This window comes from Gallinula chloropus, assembly GCF_964237585.1.
Source record: "Gallinula chloropus genome assembly, chromosome: 16".
Classification (NCBI taxonomy): Eukaryota; Metazoa; Chordata; class Aves; order Gruiformes; family Rallidae; genus Gallinula; species Gallinula chloropus.
Window position 1 is genome coordinate 6,554,548 of NC_140101.1, and position 23,558 is coordinate 6,578,105.

At 41.4% G+C, this 23,558-nt stretch overlaps 2 protein-coding genes across 2 annotated transcripts in view; one reads left to right on the forward strand and one right to left on the reverse strand.

Moving 5' to 3' along the window:
• Positions 1-363: 363 nt before the first annotated feature.
• The window catches only part of RTF2 (replication termination factor 2), a 31,303-nt gene continuing 8,108 nt past the window's right edge, over positions 364-23,558 (reverse strand). The window contains exons 6-9 of the mRNA XM_084271533.1: positions 9,850-9,963; positions 4,158-4,212; positions 3,968-4,063; positions 364-1,625 (exon numbers count right to left, since the gene is read on the reverse strand). Coding sequence (XP_084127659.1) covers positions 1,444-1,625; positions 3,968-4,063; positions 4,158-4,212; positions 9,850-9,963 — 447 coding nt within the window. The 3' untranslated portion in view covers positions 364-1,443. The remainder of the gene's footprint in view (positions 1,626-3,967; positions 4,064-4,157; positions 4,213-9,849; positions 9,964-23,558) is intronic.
• On the forward strand, positions 14,467-21,764 carry LOC311197620 (beta-1,3-galactosyl-O-glycosyl-glycoprotein beta-1,6-N-acetylglucosaminyltransferase 7-like). The gene is made up of 5 exons (XM_084271401.1): positions 14,467-14,559; positions 17,099-17,232; positions 18,567-19,601; positions 20,075-20,170; positions 20,948-21,764. Exons 3-5 carry the CDS (start codon positions 18,626-18,628, stop codon positions 21,172-21,174), a joined length of 1,299 nt encoding a protein of 432 aa, XP_084127527.1. The 5' UTR covers positions 14,467-14,559; positions 17,099-17,232; positions 18,567-18,625; the 3' UTR covers positions 21,175-21,764.

Here is a 23,558-nt window from a genome sequence, read left to right on the forward strand (position 1 = left end):
ATCATTTTCACACACAAAGGTAACAAGGTAACATCACGCAGCGGTTTTAAAAGCCTCCTACTGTCTGCATTTCTATTCTGGTTGGTTTGTGCCAAAATTATAGAAGCCTATTTGAATTTTAAAAAAGGAAGAAAGGAAGGTGAAAGCTTCCATCCCTCCCTCTGGACATTTAATGTAGGTATTACTGGATTCAAATATTCAGCCACTAAATCATTGCTATGGAACATTAACATTTTAAAAGGATCCCTGTGCTTGGAAAGAAGCTGAGAAGGGCCAAAGAAAAACCTGCAAGAAGTTAATCTGTCCTAACACTGACAAAATAAGCACTTGTCTATCTGTCCAACCAAACATGAAGTGCTATGATCATATGACAGGAGGACGTTTTATTTAAATCAACATCACAGGGATAAAAAGCAGAAATACAAAAAGCAAAAGCCAGTGAAAAACTGTGCTTAGCATCCCTCTGTACCACACAATTAACAGGCAAATGGTTGTTTGCTGTTAAGTAACTCAGTCAGAAAACAAACCTACCAGATGTTGAGAGCGCCACAAAGCTGAGGAGAAACTTCCCCAGAAGGTGACTCCAGCCTCACAGGGTTCTCTCCATCAGCCACCAACAGCTTTGACTCCTAAACAGGCTGTTAAGATCCACTTGCTTCTATTCTGCTAACACCCCGTTCTTCTCTGGCCCTGTGCAAATGCTCCTGTTTGTGTGAGCTGTAGAATTTTCACAAAAGGTGATTTAACTTCAAAACACCCTCCCACAAAGAAACCCCTCAAAACTTTTTTTGGGAAAATAACCCAGCATCATCTTTATAGATATCAGCTTACAAGTCAATACTGTTATTAAAACCAGGCTACAACAATATGTACAAGAATGTGGTACACACATTTTCACAATTATACTTTAACATATTCCACCAAAAGGTAAAGTACTTGAAAATACCTATGGAACCCTTAAGAAACAAGTATTAGCTCTACTGAGGGCCCATATGACTAAAGAAAAGCATTATTGCTCTTTTTACTGTCAGACAGTTTGAATTTCTGTACTAATATGGTGAAACCCAGAAATTCCATTGCAGGTCCAGGATCAACAGAAGAGGACAGCAGGAAGACCCTTCTCTCCTTACTCCTGCTACCGAGGATGGGAGTTAGCGTGACTAAGGATGACAGCATCCAACAGGGAGAAGGAAAGGAAAATAACCCATCGTTGTAGAATGAGGTCTGCTGATACAACATGGATTCTGGCCATCTATTTCTTAATTAACAGAAGCTGCAGCTAACACAAGTTCATTAGCTATTCCCTAGTTTATAAACGGAATAATTTCAGATAACATCAGATTACAACCAAAGTTCTGTATCGGAGTTGTACAGAAAAAAGCCTTAGGGGAGGAAAGCTGGAGGAAAGCTGTGATGAATGCTACAATCAGGCTCCTCATTGTTTCAGAAATAGTATGCCGTGTGAGTAACCCAATTGGAACACTCCTCCTTTGAACGTTTTGCTGAGCTGTGTGATGTAAAAATAGATTTGTACGCCTCCGATTTCTCCTCGCTGTCTGCGATGGATCTCTTGGTGGTAGAAGCAGCCTTATTGACTTTTCCTGGTACAGAAGAATTTCCATTATCTGATAGAGAAAAAGGAACAGGATGAAGCATGCATAACAGTTTACAACTGATAGAAATATTTAAATAAGGATGGATAAAAGTATTTAAAAATAACATGTGCAGAGATGAGGTATATACATTTTTTCCATGGTTATAGCAAATCTACCCTGTGATTGTTCCTAGCTGTTACAATTTAGGCCCAAAATGCATTTAGAAATCTTGGTGAGAGAGGAATTCTTTCCTACTTGGGTAAATCCTTTGCACTGTAATTCAGTACGACAACATTTATTTCTCTCAGTGAAAAACGGCTCCGAACTCCAGACTTAAGAACCATGAAAGGATCCCACCACCCTGAAGTATTGTTTAGAAATTAGCTATCAAATGCCAAAAGCCAAACTTGCAACACAGCATCCCCCAGGGAATCCATCTCCTCCCTTTATTCTCTGCAAAGTCATTTACAACCAATAACAATGCTCTGCATCATTTTGTATTTGGGGTAGGAAAATGCCCATCCCTCTCAGTCTATTACATCTGCTACAAAAATCCCTCTATCTTAACAACTACCTTCTCCAAAGGTGAAGGACAGAGCTCTAAAAAGCATGTGCTGAGTCTCTTGTGCAAAGAAATGAGTACAGAGAAGCCTGCAGAAACTCTGTGTATTTAGTTTCTTAGGGACAACGGCACGTAAATAGCTTGTAGGGAGCCTGGCTGAAAATGCACTGTGCGTAGTCATGGGAATTGTACATGCAGTCCCTAATCCTTGCAGATCAGACCCTTTTTATATTTGGGGAATGTTGCTTTTAATGTCACCAACAGTTGTCTGGATGGAATTACCAAACACTGGATTTGAAGAATGAATATGTATGCTGTGAGTCCAGAAACCTTCGGGTGTCGTGTTTGTAAATTAATTCCAATGCTACTGGCATTTCTCAGTCTATGATTTCCCTTTATTTTCCCCTCTCTCAGTCTCTTGCTGGTCAGTAAAACTGCTGCCAGGAACATGAACCAGTTACCTGACAATTCAACAGGCCTGGAGCATCTCCCACATCTCAACAGATACCTGGAGCATCTCCCCTATGAGGAAAGGCTGAATGAGCTGGGACTGTTCAGCCTGGAGAAAAGACGACTAAGGAGGGACCTTATTAATGTCTATAAATATCATAAGTATGGAATGCAGGGAGAAATGGCCAGCCCCTTTTCAGTGCTCTGTGGAGACAGGACAAGGGGCAATGGCTGCAAGTTGGAGCACAGGAAGTTCCACACCAACAGGTAGAAGAACTTTTTCCCAGTGAGGGCGACAGAGCCCTGGGACAGGCTGCCCAGGGAGGTGGTGGAGTCTCCTTCTCTGGAGATATGAATTAGAGACATTAAATAATGGGAGGGCACCATCCTTCGGACTAAAGGATATTGCCAGGTTTACTTACAGCTGCCTGACTCCTGTAGGTCCAGCAGCACACCCTGGAATCAGTCAAGTCACAGCTTGGGACATTTTAATGCACTTCAGTGAAATAAACCACCACAAACAGGGTTTTTTTGACCACTTGTATGTCAGGGAAACAACAACTAATTCTCCTCATGCTGCCGCCTTGCCAAGAGAACAGAGATACCAAGCCCTTGACTATTGTCACTGTGGGCATAAGAATCTTCAACCTCACTCACTCATGTTGGCTCCCACCAACCTGAAGCACAGCAATACTGGAATGACATAAAGAAGCAAATCTATCTTATTTCACAGCAAAAAAACCTGCAGTGTAGGATGTTTATTATTTTTTATTAGTTATCTGCATCACTGCAGCACTTGCCAGCCACAAGTGTGAGCAGAGACCCTGTTGTTTTTGGTATTTGTGAAACCATAGCAAGAAGTCAGCCTCTACTCTGTGGGCTATTTACTCCAAGGATAGGATGATGGATAGCAGATGGGATGAAGGCAAACTGGGCAGACTGTGGAAAACCAGACAAACAGACGCCCTTGCACACTTTCTGCAGAGTCAGAGTTGTAGATTTTGCAGACTGTAAAACAAAGATCTGTTTTAATAAAAGTTAAATTGACTACAGTTTCTATTGAACAAGGAGCTTTGTGCGTGTTCATGAGGCAGCTTCCTACTCCAGCTTGGAAGGGCAGCCGTTTAGGACAGGCTTTTGAAAGAGGGTTCTTTGAAAAAGCAAGCCATGACATTATGGCTTTTTTGAAGACAGGAATTGACCTTTTATTACTAAGATAAAAAAAAAGAGGAAATGCAAGGGTAGCTTCTGAAAAATATGATACAAAATAGCCAGAGAACGATCTCTCCCCTACAATACTTTTCAAAGCAGAGCTATTTGTTCCTGTTTCTCACACTGAGATTAAAGAATAAACACCAACCTGAGCTTTTGGTGAAGATAATCTGCCTCTTTTCCCCAGAGCTGGAACTGAGAGAAGAATCCTTTCCATTCTTAGCCTTTGATGGACCTGGAAAATCTATGAAAGGAAGAAAAAAAAAAAAGAAAAGAGATGAAATACTGAATCTGCTTCACGGGTCGGGTCTGCACAGCGTTGGTGGCTGTGACATTACCTTCAGCGGTATCTTGCCGAGCAGCTGACTCTGCTGACTTGCACTTCTTTGATTTCTGAAACAACACAAGCAGAAATCTGGTAAGGTACTGAACAGACACACAATTCCCAGCTTGTATCCAATACACAATTCCACGCAGTACACTTTGATGCCTCACACAGCAGCACTCTTCCTTTCACAGTGTTGCTCCCTGCTTTCGGTGTTATTTCTACATGGCAAAACACTGACTGTGGCAACCTTGAAGGTACCTTAAGACAATCCCACAGGCCAAAACCAAACTGTCTGGAATCAGCATTTTGGTCTGTATGCCTTGCAGGGGGATGTGTGGTACCATTGTTAAGGTAATCTGATACTCTGAACCCACCCACAGGACAGGGAATTGCACAACATTAAACAGGACACGTTAGCTGTAATCAATAGAGACATCTTACAATAAAAATTTCAGAATAATCCTGCATCTCACATCCACTTGATTTTATTTAGTTAATTAAAAAATCCCTCCTAGGTAACTTTCAACAACTGGGTCCTTTGTTGCAGGGTTGGTTGAGAAGAAAAGATGCAAATAGTTAATTTTTTAAAGCATCTGTGAACCAGATTTTCCAAGTTGGTTTATGTTTGTCCAGATTAAAGCACACAACAAAACAGACAACAGCAGAAAGAATCCTGTTACTGGCTTTGATTATATAAACACCAAGCTGAAAAAGAAAGCTGTACTAAAACTGCCCTTGGTGTTACCACCAGAAGAGATGACCCTGAATGTATTCAGAAGGGTGTGTGTATTTCAAGAAAGTTACACAAACTCAAAGGAAATAAGTATCTTTAAATGAGTTATAAAGATTCGGAGAACCCATTTGATTAATGCTTAAGGAAAAAAGGCTTTACCACATGTTGCTGCAAAGCTCAGCCAGGAGGTGGTGGCAGAGGGTTACCACACTGAAAGTAAACTTGGCTCTCCTGGTATCCTTCAGCACTGGTGAAAAAACTCTTTTCAGGGTGCTTCCATCTTTGTTATCATGGGTGGTTTTTACAAGTGAGATGCTTGTAAATACTTATAGATGCTTATATATAATTATCTATGCTTATATATTGCAAATCATACGAGGAGCAGCTGAGGGAGCTGGGGGTGTTCAGCCTGGAGAAGAGGAGGCTGAGAGGAGACCTTATCACCACCTACAGTGACCTGACAGGAGGGTGCAGAGAGGTGGGGAATGGTCTCTTCAGCCAGGGGACAGATGATGGGACAAGGGAAATGGCCTCAAGCTGCGCCAGGGCAGGGTCAGATCAGATGTTAGGAAAAGTTCTTCCCTGAAAGAGTTGTGGGGCTGTGGAACAGGCTGCTGAGGGAGGGGGTTGAGTCACCAACCCTGGGTGTGTTTAACAGACAGGTAGATGAGGTACTTAGAGATAAAGCTTAGTACAGGACAGTTATGGTTGGACTCGATGATCTTAAAGGTCTTTTCCAACCTTGTGATTCGGTGATATTATACATAAGGAATTGTCGTGGTTTTACCCTGGCTGAGAGCAGAGATCCACACAGCTGCCTGCTCTTTAAAGGAAAAGAGGAGGGGGAGAAGTGTGTGTGGGGTGAGGCAAGGGAAGGGAAAAGGAAGGGACAAATAACAACCCAAAACCAAGAAACCAAAAACCTGTGGGTTGGGATAAGGATAGTTCACTAGAATAGCAGAAAGATAAAATATAACAATGCTAACAGGACTTTAGAGCAAAAAATATATGAAAGTGTTGATACACAATGCAGCTTCTCACTGAACCCACACAACTCAGGCCATGCAACGTCCTGGAACCCGACCGTCCCCCTCAAAAACCCACGCGTCCTGGTGCTCCCTGTTCCTCCTGCCCCCAGCCCAGGGGCATGACGTAACTGAGCAGGATGTAATTGGCATGGAATACCCTCTTTGGCCAGTTTGGGTCACCTGTCCTGGCTTCATCCCCGCCTTTCTCATTAATAGAGAAATACGAAGAACTGGAAAAGTCCTTGACTGCTTGACAAGAACTAAGAACATCAGGGTGTTATCAGCACTGCTTCCATTTTAACAGCCAAACACAGCATTCCATCCGCTGCTACAGAAGAAGTTAACTCCATCCTGACCGAAACCAGGTCAGGAATATATATGTCTTTCATTATGGGCATAGTTGAACTTGAAATTTTGTTTACTAGCACTAGCTGCATCTTCCTTATGCTTTGTGCTTCCTGCTCCAAGCACAGCAGGTCTGCTTAGACTGCTTCCCTCGCTGAAAGAAGGAACTGAGGAACAGGTCTTAACAGCAGCACCCAGACCTCAAACTAGAAACTGTCTCCTGATATTGGGACTGGAGCTCACAGATCTCACACTGTGCCAGTGACAGCAGAGAAGAGCGGTTCTACCTGCAGAAAGATTGTCTGGTGTGGCAAGATGAAGCAGTGCTGCAAAAAGGGATCAGAATTTGAGGCCAACAGAGACTTGCAAAATCTGGACCTCCTGTAACCTAAGTCCCCACCAAACAAACAGAAACTGTTTGTATATTTCCCTAAGTATGAAGAGCCCACAGACCAAAGCATGGTTTCCTTTCCTCTGCCTCTGTGAGCAACTGTGGTCACACCGCAAGACTGAAGTGCTCAGTACACTTAGGTTTAGGTTATTAGTTCTTTACAGTGCAGACATTGAGGACAGCACCAGTTTTCAGACTATTCCAAATTATTTGAACCAAAAGGACAGATGCTTTGTTAGGGCCACATTCCTAATGGAAATCAAGTGCAAACAACCACTATTTTGGGGCTGATTACTCATCTGCTAAGATCTGCAGTGTTTTAGCATCAAATTATCTTTAAAATTGTTTTAAACATTTATTTACAAGGTAATGAAAAAACAAAAGAGCCCCAGACATCTGAAGAGACAGCATAAGATTTACAGTATTGCTTTTAGTGCTGAGGCTACGAACATAGAGGAGGCAGAATAGTTGGATTTCTATGGGTAACCTTCCTTTCCTTTTACTGCCCAGGCCCAATGATGCTGTATTGGTGTGGATGAGCAAAGACCCTACGATGAGGAGTCATCACATGCCCACATGTAAGTAAACAACTATTTGTTTGAAAATGATCTAGGAAAACATTTTTATGTCATCTAATCCTCCTGGCAGACAAATATCAAGTGCAGTAATAGGGGTGAGATGATGAACCTCCATCTGAAGTCTCAGTTGCTCAAAGTGTCAGACAACGATGATTCATGCTCTTGAGATTCACTGAAGTTTTTGCTTGCTTTGTCATCCTCCCAAATAGCAATGCGAGTTCAGAAAAAAACCAGGTCTCATGTGCAAACCCATCGTTTGATAGATCTGGACCACAGAACCACCTCTAGTTCAGAGCAGGTGCAAGGCACTTGCGTGACTGTACTGCGAGCCCGACCACCCTGAGACATGGCAAAGGAAGTCATGGGGAGGGGCTTGGTGTCACTCATCTTGATTTTGCCCTAAAAAGGTCACCTTGCACCTTACGGGGCCAACAAACAGGGACACGTACAAATATGCAGGGGGACTCGCTCTACACCCACTACCCCCATCAGCAGGTCCAACGCTGGACCCAGGAGTGGTGATTTGTCTTTCTTTCCTCCCCCCCACCCCCATCCTTTCCCTCAAAGCCGCTAAGCAACACAAGGCCTGAGTTCCTTTCCCAGCAAGCTGTATGGCCTAGGCAGATGTGGCTGTGAGAGGGCAGCAGTGGCAAGGCACTGCTGCCTGGGAAATGCCAGGGCTTGACTGCTCCCCTCTCATTGCAAAGGTGAAGGAATACAAGGCATGCCCTTTCCCACCAGGACTGGGATGGGCCCAGGTTAAACGGCATGATCCAAAAGCTATGGCAGATAGAATTACAACACTTAAGAAGGAGCAAGAAGTGCAGTGGGGCAAAGGAAAAGCCATGGTGTGTGCTGTGTTGGGAACGGCACTAGTGGCAGCCCAGGAGAGGCCACCACCCAGGAGAGTAAGCAAACTAATGATGAAATGGCTGAATCCTTGTAAGAACAAAGAAAACCCCTGCAAAGCCAACTAACCGCTGAACCTAATACTGCTCTGCAACTCCACGCAGCTCTGTCAGATGCACTGGACCAAGAGAAGAATTTGAGTTAGAGAAAGGGTCCAAATTGCAGAAAGGGGGACGTGGTTCACCTGATTGGACAGATCTTGATTCTGTTCTGGATACTGAACCAGGATTTACAAGCTTGGCACAGCTGGCTGAGAAACAGGGTCTAAGATTCTTGCATCTGACTAAGAAATCGGAAATTAGCTGAGAAATATTTTTACCGTGAGAAAGAGGAAATGGTGATAATGCCACTAATTAAGATCCAGATCGCCTCAGATAATGGCCAAGGTGGGGAAGCATCCCAAGTTATTATCTAGATGGTGCCATACTGGGTGACCAAAATGTCAAAACCCAAGAAAAATATACCAGGCTAGCTCAAGAAACTGAGACCAAGTACATATGGAGAGTATCACTGATGGGTGGCGATCATAGAATCATAGGGGTTGGCAGGGACCTCGAGAGATCATTGGGTGCAACTCCCCTGCCAAAGCAGCTCCCCAGCTCATATTGCACAGGGCGGCGTCCAGACGGGTCTGGAATATCTCCAGAGATGGAGACTCCACCACCTCCCTGGGCAGCCTGTCCCAGGGCTCTGTCAACCTCACTGTGAAAAAGTTCTTCCACACGTTGGTGTGGAACTTCCTGTGCTCCAACTTGCAGCCATTGCCCCTTGTCCTGTCTCCACAGAGCACTGAAAAGGGGCTGCCCATTTCCCCCTGAATCCCATACGTTTTGCTGTTGGAAGACAAGGCCCGGGCATACTGGGGGCCAGGGGCCTTCCTAACAATTGATGACCCAAGAGAGCTGTGGTTGTTAATGAGCTGCCTGCTGGGCAGGGGGTCTGGATCCCTTGGCAACAAGGGATCCAGTCTGAATTGAGACCCCATATATAAACCATTTGACCAAAGGTTTGCGGAAAGCTGCTTGTCTTCAATTAACACATGACAGGCGTTTAGTCCCTCAGCATCCTTCCCACATGCTTTTGATTGCTAACTGACAGAACGACTCCCTGGATTCAGGGCCTACCTGATTCTTTGAAGCTACACACAGTACAACTACAAGACTGTGGGACACATTACCCCACGAGGAAGGAGATGGACCCAAGGAGGAGGGCTAAGGACTCTGGCAGAGGGAGCACGTGAGTTAATAGATTCTGGTAGAAGGATAGGGATCATGGGGGGAGCTATAAAATCAAAGACTACTGTGTGAAGAGGGAAATGGTGGGAAAAATTGACCCCCTGCCCACCCTCACAATCCTCTGAGGCAAAAAGAAACCTGTTATGGGCAGAGGGAATAAAAAAGGGGATTCCCAGGGATTTAGTGGATGGCATACCTACTGTGTCCCTAGAAAAGCTCATTCCAGTGTGGAAACAAAAGGAAGGTGCCCCCCCCAAACTGAGCAGCCCACTCATGAGAGTATGAGGGCTGAACTCCAATCTGTCAACTTGGTGGTAACTGCCCCAAAGGCACCTACTGCCCCTGAAAAGGACTTGGGATGGGAAACTGGACACCCCGTCCCCAATAAATGGGGTGAGGGATGGTCAGCAGGTCCATTTAAGAAAGCTCATTGAAAGAATTCTTGTCTGTAATTTTGTTACAAGCAATGTATAAAAATATTACCTTTTCTAATTTACTCTTAAGCCGTCTGTCCTCCATTCTTTTCTTCAATACTTCCACATCTTCTTTATTTCCATTAAGGATAATCACATCTTCTTCTTGAAAAGGCACACCACACTTCAAGAAACAAAAAAAGACAAAAGTGTCTTTTCAAGATCTTTGTGCTGTTAAACATTTGTTAGAATATTTTGTTTAAGCTCTCCATTCCTCCTTCTTTCTACGGTGTCTTGTTCAACAATTCTTTCTCTTTGCTCACCTAAAATGTCAAAGTGAACATCTCTGTTGCTTTTACCACCGAGCAGAATAAGCCTGACTGACAGTTGTCCTGGCTGACAGTTGTCCTGGTTTCCACTAGGAGAGCTAATGTTCACAAGGAGCCAGCACAGGTGAGCCAAGCTGGCCAAAGGTGTTTTCCTTCACAAAAAGGAGAATAAATACTCATCCTAGTAGTGAATTGTGAGCTTCTGATAACTCCATTTAAAAGTAGCTCATGCATCAATCCACACAGCAAATTAGAAAAGTTCAGAAACAGGAAAATACTTTGTTGTTCTTCAGAGCCTGATTCCATGTAACACAGCTATGGAAATTGCATATTTATTTCATTATCACTCACTATAAACAACACTTTTAATGAATTTTAAAAAGTTCTTTAAAGAAAAGCCACTTTCTGTTCACAGGCTCCCTGTTTAACCCGCAGGAAATGTGCAGCAATTAGATTTAACAAAGTAGCCCTCAGTTGAAGCCACTCAAATTTCTGAGCCCCACAGCTACTTCCTGGGGCTTTTTTAGTTACAAACGTTTTTGATAAGATCCAACCATTATCTCATGCTCCTCTAGAATCTGTCTTCCAACTTAGTAATACAAGAAACAACAAGTGACAGGATCCTCTCCCCTGACCAGGAACATCACCAAGGGTGGTGTTTGCTGCGTGACTCGTCTACACATAGAACAAACAGCACCAGGGACTTTTTCCTCCCCAGCAGCTAGATAGGAAAACCAGCTTTGCACTATCATTATTATTATTAGACTAAGGGGGTAAAAAGGGGTCAGAGAAGCATCATTATTCATTAACCCAGCCTTGCCTTCTCATTGTCCTTCACCTGATTTAGTAAATGCTACCAATTTCCAAGTACATTTATAAATTAATCTGGATAATGCATGTAATGTGCTTCATGTAATTCCACAGTTGTTTTCTGGTTGGAGACACAGATGTTTCACTGCACACAGTTTCAATCTGGTGAAGGCAACACACCGACTGTGATGTTTTCTTTTCTAAGATCTCTATTTCTTTATTTTGTTTGGGTTTTTTTGTTAAATCCAGGAGCTTTCCATTAATCTGCAAGATTAGTTTATAATCCTGCCTTTGCCATTAACTCTTCTGTTTTCTAAACAAAGGTTCAGAAAGGTTACTCATGCATTTGCAGCAGGAATTAAACAAGTGAAAGGACATATGGACAGGACTTTTACTACAGTCTGCTCAAGCGATGAGCTCAGTTCAACACTGATTCTGAACACAAGCGGTCAGAGATACCATGAAGGAGAAGCAAGGATTAGAGAGGTGTATTTTAACAATGTCAGCAGAATACATGACACACAAGAAACAGGAGAGCAGCCTCTATTTTCCCATTGCTCCTCAATGAGTTAGCATTAGGAACACCAGCTCAGTCTGATCTCAGACACCCATGAGTGAGTTTAGAAAACTAAGACAGACCATCGCTCTTCAGACAAGGCAGGAGAGCCTTGCACTTGTCTTGATTCTGAAGAGCCCCACACATTCATTTCTAGCAGGGTGTTTCCTGAAACCAGCATGAAAAGCTACAGGATGGTCGCTTAAAACAAGGAATTTCTGTAGGATTTTTTTTTTTCCAAACATAATCTGTTAAGCAAACAAAAGTAAGTGGATGTTTCCTCTAAAAAAAATGTTTGTCAAAGGACTTTAATTTCAATAAATGTTGCATTTTGACAAAGCAAGGAAACCCAGGTTCTCATGGGGAAAACACCGGGGAGGGCAGAGCGGGAACTGCTCTAGAATGAAAAGTATTTACAAGAAATAAAGACAGCGTCCTCCTTCCACTTACTGAAACAGGTATTGTTTTGGCCATGACAACAGGCAGGTTACGTTAGAGACCATACCCTTCAACCATACCTACGTACACAGAGCCAACTCCACCTTCCCAGGTTGCACCAACTCCAGCAGCTGCAATCTGCTGTTGCATCATACGTGTGCATCAAACATTTTTAAAGCATCAGTGCTGTTGGATGCAGAGCTTGAATTCCAACCTTTTTAAAAAACTCACTATCCCTTCAGGAACAAAAGGAGAGATTTTTTATCCTAATATTTAGAGGCATGGAGATGAAAAGCAGAAATAAATTTCAGTTTTGTAAATTCAGAAAGATTGTTCCTCCACATTAAGGTCTTCTGGGGCAGATGTCTGTTTTATGGCATCACAGTGTCCCCTGTGCCATACCCTGCTTATACTGGGACTTTAGATACACATGAAAGTGCTGCTGTAGTTCCTTGATGTCTTTGCAGCACCCTGAACAGATGACGTTCCTACATGACATTGAACTTGAGAACTGTTCTGAAAGGGACAAAAGCATTACAACAGCAGCTTCCACATCTCAATGCAAGAGCCAAGCAGTAATTAAAGAACAATGGGATGTTAACTGAAGGAAAGGCTGGACAAGCAGCATCATTTTTGTCTAAAAGCCCTTTCAGAGGTCAATTAGAAAATCTGATTCAGATCTGTTTATATCTGAATGGCTTAACATGCTTGCGTCAAGTAATTATTTAAGGGTGTGCAGATATGATCAAAAAATCTTCAAAACCCAATCCTCATAAAATTACATACCCTTCCTATCCCATGTGTGTATTCCATACATACACACAAATGACCTCTACAAAGAAAGAACCAAAACCAACCTGAAGACCTAAAATGCAAAGAACAGTAAGGGTATCATGAGCTATAAAAGCTGCATTAGCATAGGGATAAATATAATCATCTAAACTTAAACCAATAAAAGAAATAGCAAAATTGCCAGATAAAGTTCTTTTAAATTTCCTGTCATTCTAATGTGACAGGATCATTTCTTACCTTTCTTAGTAAATAAAATACAAGAGGTTGTCAGGTTTTTTGTTGGTTTAGTAATAACAAAATCATAGCTCCAGATGATTTCATGAATTGTAAAGTTCACAATTTCTTGTTAAGTTTGTTACATAAGACAATGGTTGTACCTTATTTCTTGTTTAAACTATTTTTGACAGTGATTTTTTTTTTGCACAGAACCTAAGACAGGGTGACTACTCCAGTCTTAACACAAATAAACAACAGGCAAGTACATTTCCGTATCTAAATGTTTACAGCAATGTTACAGTTTAACATCTGAGGAGAAACCTGAAACTTCTTTCCCAAATTATAAACAGTGAGTTAACTCCTGCAGTCCTCCTAAACACAACCATTACTAGGCAATGCACAAAGCCACGAATACTTCCCCACACCAGTTCCCTACAGATTATGGAACACATACAACCAGGACCTGACCATCCCTCTTTAAGAGGGGCAGTATTTAGAGAGAGGGCTGAACAGACATCCCATTCAACTAAGGACTATCCATTTCCCACCCGCACCAGCTGATGCATTAAAGCTTGTCTCTTGTAAGAGTTAACTAAAAGCATGTTTGGAGAGACCTACTCCTCTTGTTTACTCACTGCATGTTCAGTAGGGTAGGATTTGACATTGCCACTCTGCTCATGTATACACTGGGGCAAAGAGTAACTGGTAACATGGGAAGAGTGGAAAGTTTCCAACATCCTAATTCACAGGAACTTCAGCTCTGGAGCTGTAGCACCTACTGCAACTCCCCATCCAAGCAGAAGCCTCTATTTACAAAGCTGGTATTGCTGCTCAGGGAAGCTCTGTATCTCCATACCTGCAGCTGTGCCTCAATTTACTTTGAGGTTTTCTCTCTAATTGACTAACATGCTATTTCTATCTGAAAGCATTCAAAATAGATCAGCCTCCTTACTCATTTCTAGGATCCCAATTCCACTAAATTTAAGCTGCTAACTTTTCACTAACTAGAAACCTTCCTCAAAATAGTTACACGGTGAACATTTTGTTTCAGAAGGAGATACTTCATTTGGTGTAAGTTTCCAGCTACCAGAAATGACCAGAGGCAATTCTTTGCTATACTTATTTGCTGCAAATTGGAAAGTTTCAGCAGGCAAACAGTTAAGAACCAGGGGGGGAGGAGGAGGAGGAGGAGAGGGTTCGTTTCCTTCCCAGTTCTCATCAGCCAGCATGCTCCGTTAGCAATGCAGAGGTTAAAGCCTCTGAGGTAAAGCAGTACTATTTATAATCATCAGCAATATACTCTACATATTTGAAAGTCTGATTTCAGTCCTTTAAAGGCTGTCTCTGAAGAGTGGCAAGGGAAATTTGGAGAAGCTCAAGTTTTCTCTCATTACTGTGAAGCAGAGGACATTTCTGAGGCTAAACAGAATTACTGCAGGATAAATATGCTAAGCATTGCGGGAACCCAGATGAAGCCTTAAACGAAAAAACATTCACGTTAATGTTTAACCCCTTTTATTTCCATGAGATCTCCACACAAGCGACGGAATGAAGAACGGTGTCTGAATTCTGCTGAAGGACAATGGGACTCTCTAGTTATTTTTATTATGCTGCCGTCTCCTGGCTAATTTTGCACAAGGTAAGCTTGAATAAATTAGATTGTAGGACTTCAGGTTTTTGCTTTCCCTTTATGAAAACACAACGTGCTTTAATTTTTGTAAGGTGACGAATATTTTCACTTCAGAAAGACCACTGCACTTAAAAATATTCAAATCTCCAATAAGGGTAAAATATATATATATATTTTTACTTTGTCATAGATGTACAGTAGGGTGGAGGTCACTGCTACTAGTGTTGTTTTTATCATAAAAATCCCAATAACTGGTATGAATGCTTGTTATGCTCTGTTACAGGCTACTTAATTTTTCAGAGCCCTATAATGTAATGGTTTAAATAGCTTTCATAGTATTTGTTTAAAAATGTTGTGAGGTCAAATACACTATGCAAGAAAAAACCAAAACAACACAGTGAACCAGAAGAAAACAGCAAGGATGAACATGTAAACCTCCATAAATCTGTTTAATATTTATCAGTAAATACCAACCCAGTATTTTTAAGTAAAATGATTTGTATTTCCTAAGGCAGCATTAATTGGGCTTGATGAAGAAATGTTTTCTTTTACTTGATGCATGTCACAACAGCTACGCAGCCTCCTCACACTTAGCAGGTTTATGGGAAAAGGAAAGGAAAAAGCAGTTAAAAGCACTGATTTTAACATTCAGTTTTTAGAGGACTGAGTACTCACTTGCTTATAAAATGGCTACAGTAATGCCTGCAGAAACACCTTTCAGACAAAACCAGAAAGATTTAGAAAACAGGAGTTAATGCTTTTTAACCATTCCGTTGGAAGATTAAGTATTCCTAAGTCATTTGCTTCACTGCATTATGAAGTCACACAAACTAAATTTTATCTGGACATTAATATCAAGCAAATGCAAAGAGCACAGACAAACCAGGATAGTTAGAGGGGCAGTGACGCACCCCAAAATCCTGTTGTAGGAAAAACACAGTGAATGGTACAAGCATTTGTTACTGCAAAATGCACAGCAGAGGATACAGCTAATGGGGTCTCGAGGAACTGAGACAGTATTTCACAGGCTTATTATTTTCAGGCATAAACACAATTCCACTTTTCTCTAGAGTTCACCTTTTTAATTGAGATGGAAGAGCTTAGCTTACAACAACTATGTTCTGTATAAGCAATATCCATAAAAGCAGCCACAAAAGTGCTTGAAAATCCCTACAAGCAGGTTGTGCTTTGAAGAATGTCAAATACTCTTGGCACTTTTAAAAATTAAGGCAATTTCAACCTCTGGATTTACCAAAACCTATCAATAACACAGAAAAGGTTGAATTTCAGAGAGATGTTCTGATTGCAATCAATACCTATAATTTCACTCTTACATAATAAACCTAAACCGGAAGATAGGAACAGACTGGGTTATGCCTGGACAGTAGATTTTCTCAACAGTAGGTTATTTTGCTCTTCAAGGACAGAAGGAGGTAGGGTAGCACGGTCCTTGATAGCAGACAATAGCACAAGGGCTTGAGGATTCTCCTGAGTGGCAAATTTCATACAGTGGGACTAAGAGCTGCAGATCTGAGTCTAATTCCAGTAAAATGCTAACCAAAAGCCACTGTAATTTTATAATATACCCTGAGGCTGAAAGACGTCAGATTCTGTTCTCATAGGTAAGGCTTCATCATTTACTCACTCCCCATAAACATGTTAATACTGGGGAAAGAATTGCTTCTTCTTACCAGAAAACAGGGTGTTTTGTGTACTCTTATGCTGCCATATAAAATACAGCTTCTAGATAGCATGCCATTCAAGAGGCAAATTCCACAGTAGACACTCAACAACCTGAAATGTCCCCTAGAAGCTATTCTCTGAAGCACAATAAAAAAATTATGTTTATGAAGCAAAGAGGTTAAAGTTTATGAAGCAAAGAGGTTATAGCTTGGGTCCCTAGCGAAACTGTCCATGAAGATATATTTAATTAAAACAGAAGCCCACCACCAAAAAAAACAGCAAGCCAACTGGTGAGCACACTCATTCTGTACAGACATTGTATACTCTATGCAGGTAAAGTCCCAAATATTTCTGTATCTGCCCAGTGTCTCCTTCGTAACTCTTCTGTCCAGGATGAACCTTCCCTGTGATGTACCACAGAGACCACATCACATTCACTAATTCAGAGCAGCCTCAATGTCTTTCCTGTAATTACTGACTCAGAAATAGAACAGCTTTTTTGCTTTACTGTCTGCAAAAAGCAGTGCTTCCATCAGACACTCCTTTCTCCCTAACTTCTGCTACTGGGTACTACTGTCCTTATGCAAATCTCAGCTCTGGGAGGCAGCTGGTAGCAGGCTGCTGCACAGGACGATTTCCTTTTGACTCTGAGAACCCTGGCTCCCACCTCTCAGCAGCTTTCCTTTTCTCCTCCAATACTGAAAGGTTGGTGTGGATTTGATTTGCTTAAGATTTTCGTTCAAAGGGAGGAAAGACATCAAGCTTGTTTACCCAGTGAACGTATCCCTCAGGAGCTGCGAAGAAGAAAATATTCTTCTGGGACCTGATTGCCTAATGTTTGTCTCTGGCCTGTGATTTGATGCAGACGGAGGCACTCTGCTTACGGAACAGAACCAGGACAAATGGACGAACCCTCCACCTAACTAACCTCCAGCTCTGCTTTCCGGAATGCTAAGTGGAAAAGAGGCATTCTTCCAGCATGAAATCCAGTGCATACCAGTAAGGACAGTAAGATAAATACATTCTTTCCCAAAAGCTTAATAAGATTTTAAAAATCGGGATATTTTATATTCGCACCATTCTGTTGGTGCAAATTCTGTATTTTTAGTACTTTTAGAATTCAGTGTCTCACTTCTCCTTTAACCACAATGCTCTCTTTATTCTCAAGCTGCTAAGACAGATGTATACTGAGTTTTCCTTTAAAAAAAAAAAGCATTTTCCACTTTTTTTTCTAATGAAAACATAGAGCCTTCTAACCACAACAGAAACTACCTGTGTAAAAATACACATATTCTACGTAATAACAAACATGCTGGGATGTTGACAGCTGCAAAGCATAAATTACTTATAGGTGAAATACAGATTTTGTAAAAAAAACAAATTAATTGAATAAGAGAAAGTTCATTTTCTTTTTTAAATAAAAATAATATCTTAATTTAATTATTAAGCTTAATGGCAGAAGCTGGACCCTTCCCCCAACCCTGGAATTTTCTCCAGGAAGTTCTTTATCCTGAAAGTCGAGACTTCATGTAATTGCTGTGGAGTCTGGGACTGCTGCATTCTCATTCTTCTGACTTTTGAGCAAGGTCTACATAAGAAAAAAAATCCTAATGGAGATATTCCCATGCCAGCAGGGATGTAAATGGCAGAGTCATCTCAACGCTAACGCTGGCAGTAGCGTAGTTATCTCAGGATATACAAATCTGAAGTGAGTGCTGTCCCCAGGTTCTGTTTTCCAAAGCCCTTATAAAAAGATGTCAGAGGAAAAAAAAACCCCACAACCCTCTCAAAGAGTTAGAGACATTCGCTGACTTTATAAGGATAAAAACCAGCGTATTTTGTGGATTACGTTTTTGTCTCTTCCTTTTGTTTATTTAATAAATTTTCTGCTGATTTAATTTACTGGATTCTGGTCTTCCAGCAGAACTTAAGGCTTCCCAGGCCTTAAGGACATCTCAGCAGCAGCTCTGCTTTAGCACACAGTGCCTGCACATCACCCCGATTCCAAAGCTAGACCTCGGCCAGCCTGCAGCACTGGACTCACCAGTGCACACATGCTGCCTCAAAGGATGAAATTTCTCCCTCCCTTTGCTCATATAATAAAGGCCACTTTGGGGTTTTTGGATAATTTTGTTTATCCTAGAAAGACTGCTTCATGGGTTTGTGAGTGCCATTTCCAGTAGCATGTGCAGAATGAGCGTGCACGTGGGCACACACAATCCCTCCTAGACGTTGGAAAGAGTCATCTCACCATTTATAAATGCACCACTAATGTGTCATCTATTAAAAAAGAACTCAAAAACATTCTCTCCCTCTCTCTTTTTTCCTTTCAGACAATCTGAACACTTAATGAAACTATGATGAGAAGAGGACGGTACCTGGAAAATAAAAGATGAACCCACTTAATGTAACAAAATCAGGATTTTTAGTGTGCATTGCTGTCTGTACGTTCATCTACACTTTTATCTACTTAAAGGATATACTTTCTGAGGAGCCAAGGGAACAAAAAATTAATGCAAATATAGCAGAGTGTGGTTTTTACCCAGATGAACTTTGTTCAGCTCTTTTTGTGGGGAAACCGGCTTCCTTTAGAATTGGAAACATTTGTCAGAATACCCACCAGTATAAACCACTCAGCTGCATTCAGACTCCCTGCAACTGCTCCACAGTTTTGAAAACTCTGCATTTCATCACAAGACCACTGTCAGATGAAGAAGGAAATTTCTCATTGGCATACATTATCACAATTCACAAGGAGCTGGAGATGTTCATAAAGCTGCTAAGGGCTATTTATATGCCTCAGAATATTTACTGCATCCACGTTGATGAAAAGTCACCGAAAGATTACAAAGCTGCTGTACAAAACATTGTTAACTGCTTTGAAAATATTTTTATTTCCTCAAAAAGAGAAAGTGTTGTTTATGCAGGATTTTCAAGATTACAAGCTGATATTAATTGCATGAGAGACCTAGTTCATTCCAAAATTCAGTGGAATTACGTTATTAATCTGTGTGGTCAAGATTATCCCATTAAGACAAACAAAGACATTATACAATACATCAAAAGTAAATGGAATGGTAAAAATATGACTCCTGGGGTAGTCCAACCACTTCATGTGAAACACCGGACGCAGGTTAGTTACAGAGAATATGTACATTCCGGAATGTCATATGTGTATCCAACAAAGACTAGAAAAGCTAAACCTCCATATAATTTGACAATATATTTTGGTAGTGCCTATTACATACTCACTAAAGAATTTGTAGAGTTTGTATTGACTGATGCACGTGCAAAAGATTTGCTTGAATGGTCAAGAGACACGTACAGTCCGGATGAACACTACTGGGTCACACTGAATCGTTTAAATGGTAAGATGTATGTTATTTCTACTATGAATACCTCTGGACCTGCAGCACTGTGAGGTCTCTGACACAGAGCCCTAGCGAGCTCTGAATCAGAGCTTAATGCCACCACTTGACTCAGTTGCATTGCATAAATATGCTGGGTTTTTTGGCCTTGATGCTGCCTTTCCAAACAGTCACATCTCTCGACAGCTGAGAAACCCAACTTCATTCCAGAAAAGCACTACTTGTGGTGCAGACCCTTAGCTACAAGGCTAGAGACATGCTCATTTAAAAAGTAATTTTTCTGCTATGCAAAAGCTCACTCTCAATGAACTAAAAAAAGCAGCAGCAGTAAAACTGAGAACAGCATCTGTCCTTATGACGTAAATATCTGTAAAGAAAAACTTAACATGGTTGTATTTAAAGTATCTTCAGCAGTGAAAACTTTGCCTGTAGTAAGTAGAAAGAAACCTTATCGGAAGCTTATGTTTTTAAAGATGCTCCAGGGGCTACACCCAACGCAGACTGGGAAGGAAACATAAGAGCTGTTAAATGGAAAGACCAAGAGGGAACTGTACACAAAGGCTGCAAAGGTAATGGGAGTTCTGGTCATGGACCCATCAGAACATTCATTGTGATGATTTACTGATGAATGCTCACTGCAAATTACGTATTATGCTTTAAACTAGCTATTAAGTGTGCCATAGTGGTCATACATATTTTATTTTGGAAGTATCAAATAAAACAGCAAGCCATCTGACTAAATTACTCCACTGTATCCAACCTAAAGAGTTTCTGATCTTTTCTTGCAAAGATGGTCACAGTATCCATACACTGACAACAGTTCATTCAACCTCAGCTACCGATGCATTAACTTGACTGCTCAGTTTTCAGTGAAGAGTGGGGCTTTACTTGACAAGCGTGTTTGTCAGGTTACTTCCATCTATACCACGTTAAATCTCTTCAATTTGAACAAGAATAAAAAGGGAGAATAGTGCTGATCACATGGAAAGCATGCAAAAAAGAAGTTACATATGTAACTGTATAAACTGAGCACAGTAAAGCACTGTGTGACTTAACGAGTCAGAATAGAAGTGGAGCAGAAGTCCAGCATGCACAGCTACACGACACAGCACTAAGCAGAGCAACATGACAGTGCAGCTGCTGGGGGTTTCACTTGTGTGAAAACCAAAGCCTATCCTTTGCCTTTATGTTTAAAATCTAGCATATCCTCCAGCTAGACTTCACTGATGCTCTACGTGAAATCCAGAGGTAGCTGTTGGTAGTAACACTGCAGAGTGAAAGCGTTTCTAAAAATGATTCTGTTCAGCTTTCTGCTGCTCTCACGTCCCTTCCATTTGCCTCTGCAGGTCATTACATCAGAGACATTTGTGTCTACGGACTAGGGGATTTGCAGTGGATTATTGAGTCACCTCATTTGTTTGCCAACAAATTTGAGCCCGCGACATACCCACTTGTTATGGACTGCCTAGAGAGACGCCACAGGCTCAGAGCACTGCGCCAGGCACAGGTCCCAATCGAAGACGACTGGCATTTCCAGCAAGAGAACTACTTCAACATGAAGCTCAATGTTTAACAAACACCTAAACAAGTGCTCTGGATACTGATGAATGCCATTAATGTGTTTAGCCATAGACTTCACTCTGTGCACTACAGCATGAGGGTAAGCACAACACTGTACTACTGGTCTGACACTGAAATAAATGGGGTTTATTTATTACAGCATGATAAAGTGCATCAGCCATTAATGGGTTAATTCAAAGAAAGTGACATGTCTAATCCTATAATTTACTGAAGACAAGGGGAAAGTCCATAATCCTTTAAGTGACTTTAACTGGAAAAATACTTATTCCTCAAATTTGTAGCCAAAAAAAGACTAACTGGTATGAAAATAAAATGGAAGCAGTGACTGAGCAAAGATAAAACATGAAGAGCACAAGTTAGTCATGTCTACTGTATGTCTTATGAAATAATTATTCTGCACATTGAAGTTATGCTAAAATGTCAGAGCTTGTACATAAGCATGTGACACCAGTTTCAGACAGTCCGGAGTCCCTGGTTTTGGTTTTTTCTCCCTGTAGCCAGACGCGTCTCTAATTTCGTTGTGCAGCATGGCAACATCACTCTTGCATTGCTCAGGCTCTGTTCCTGATGAAAAGGAACATTAGTGCCACTAACAGTAGTGAGGGTCCTGCCTCACAGGACTTAAAGGCAAAGTCCCTGTTTCTGAGTCTGCAGGAGATCAGGGCAAAGAGACCTGGGAAATATAAGGCCAAGGAACAAAGGAAAAATCAGTGGAAAAAGTCATCTTTCAATCCCAGTGTACCTGCCAGAGGGAAAACACAACTTCCCTGCACCTCACAACAGTCTGCAGCAACTGGAGAGAACACCCAACAGAACCAGGAAAAACATCTCATTTCTCAAACCCCCTGCAGACCAAACCCAGTGGTCGCTGGTCTACAGCAAGGAAGCAGCTTTCAACACAGGCTAAACAAGGGAACAGCAATGAAAAAACAACAAGGATCCAGCCCCTTTTCAGGCAAGAGGTCCTCTTTCCTCTTCAGGACTCCTAAATTAATCCTTTCACTTGTGCAACCAAACAGACTGAGGGAATACAAGGGAACAGAGAGGATATAGGTGGTGGGCTTCCACAGAAGACAACTCTTTCACAGGATTAATCCTCCACACCCTGTCTCCAAAAGTCTTTATTTAGGTGCTACTGAGGGAAACAGGAAACCTGAATTGTGAGAAGTCATTTCAAACTGTTTGTCCTCTTCTAGAAGCATTTTGGCAAGAACACAGATAGTTTCACTCCAGTAAATCCAAATAAACTTCCAATTATTTTATATGAGCTCCAATGGGAGCTAATAAAATAGATCATGTTACTTATAAGCTCACAAATTATAAATAAATGTCTAAGAGAAATTTAGATTTAAGCTTCAAGATGAGCCCAAAATATCAGTCCATTTTTACAGGAAAACTGATGTACAGATTAAGCATTTTTCCAAAAAATCAAATGAATCAACAAATAACCCAACAATAGAACACAAAAGTTTATTACCAACTTACTCCCAGGTTCCTGGAACTGTACTGCTCATTTTCCCACACAAGTTTCTTGGAAACATAATTTCTTTCAAATGAACTTTAACCTAAAAGACAGACATCTGGCCCCTATTTATTTACAGAAACTCAACCCAAAGGCCCGTACTTGGTTTTGTGGATAACCCAGGACTTATCTCATGGCTCCATACTGCTGGCGATGCCTTGTTATGGAGGGGAATAAAGGAAGGGGAAAAAAAACGCCATACAGCTTGTTCACACTCATCTTGTTGACAGTCCCTCTGAAAACGTTACTGAGCCTAATGGGTCTCTGGCATGTATTAATCATAGCAATATTCATAATTAATTTCTCTCCAAGCCACACCCAATTCACTGCAGGGCACTGCCAAGCACTTAGCCACTCCATGCTGTCTTGAAATGTGGATGGTGGGTTCCTCGTTACTGCCACTGCAGCAAGTCCAGCTTTCACCTTCAGAACAATTGTGTGATATTGAGGATAAACTCACCAGCAAGGCACTGTGTAACACAGGCTTGTGCTGCAGAAAGAGAACCAAACCAGGGGAAAAGGTGTCTGCATAAACTCCCCTCTTAAAATATAACTTCAGTCTAACTTCACCCACATCAATGCAGGAAAAGTACTGGAGTGGGATCCTCCTTCCTTAAAGGATTCTGTATTTTAAATAAAAAATTCTGAAAAAATACCCTCTTGCCCCCTGGAAACTCATAAGTAAACTACTCAATCACTAAGAACAGTATTCTGCTCATGGTTCTGAGTAACCCAAACCACATTATATTCTTGAAAGGGTTTTTTTTTACGTCTAACAACAGTAAAAGTGAAGTAACTCCTGAAAGCTGAGAGCATTTAAACACATAAAAAGCATTGATCAAGTTCTGCATGCA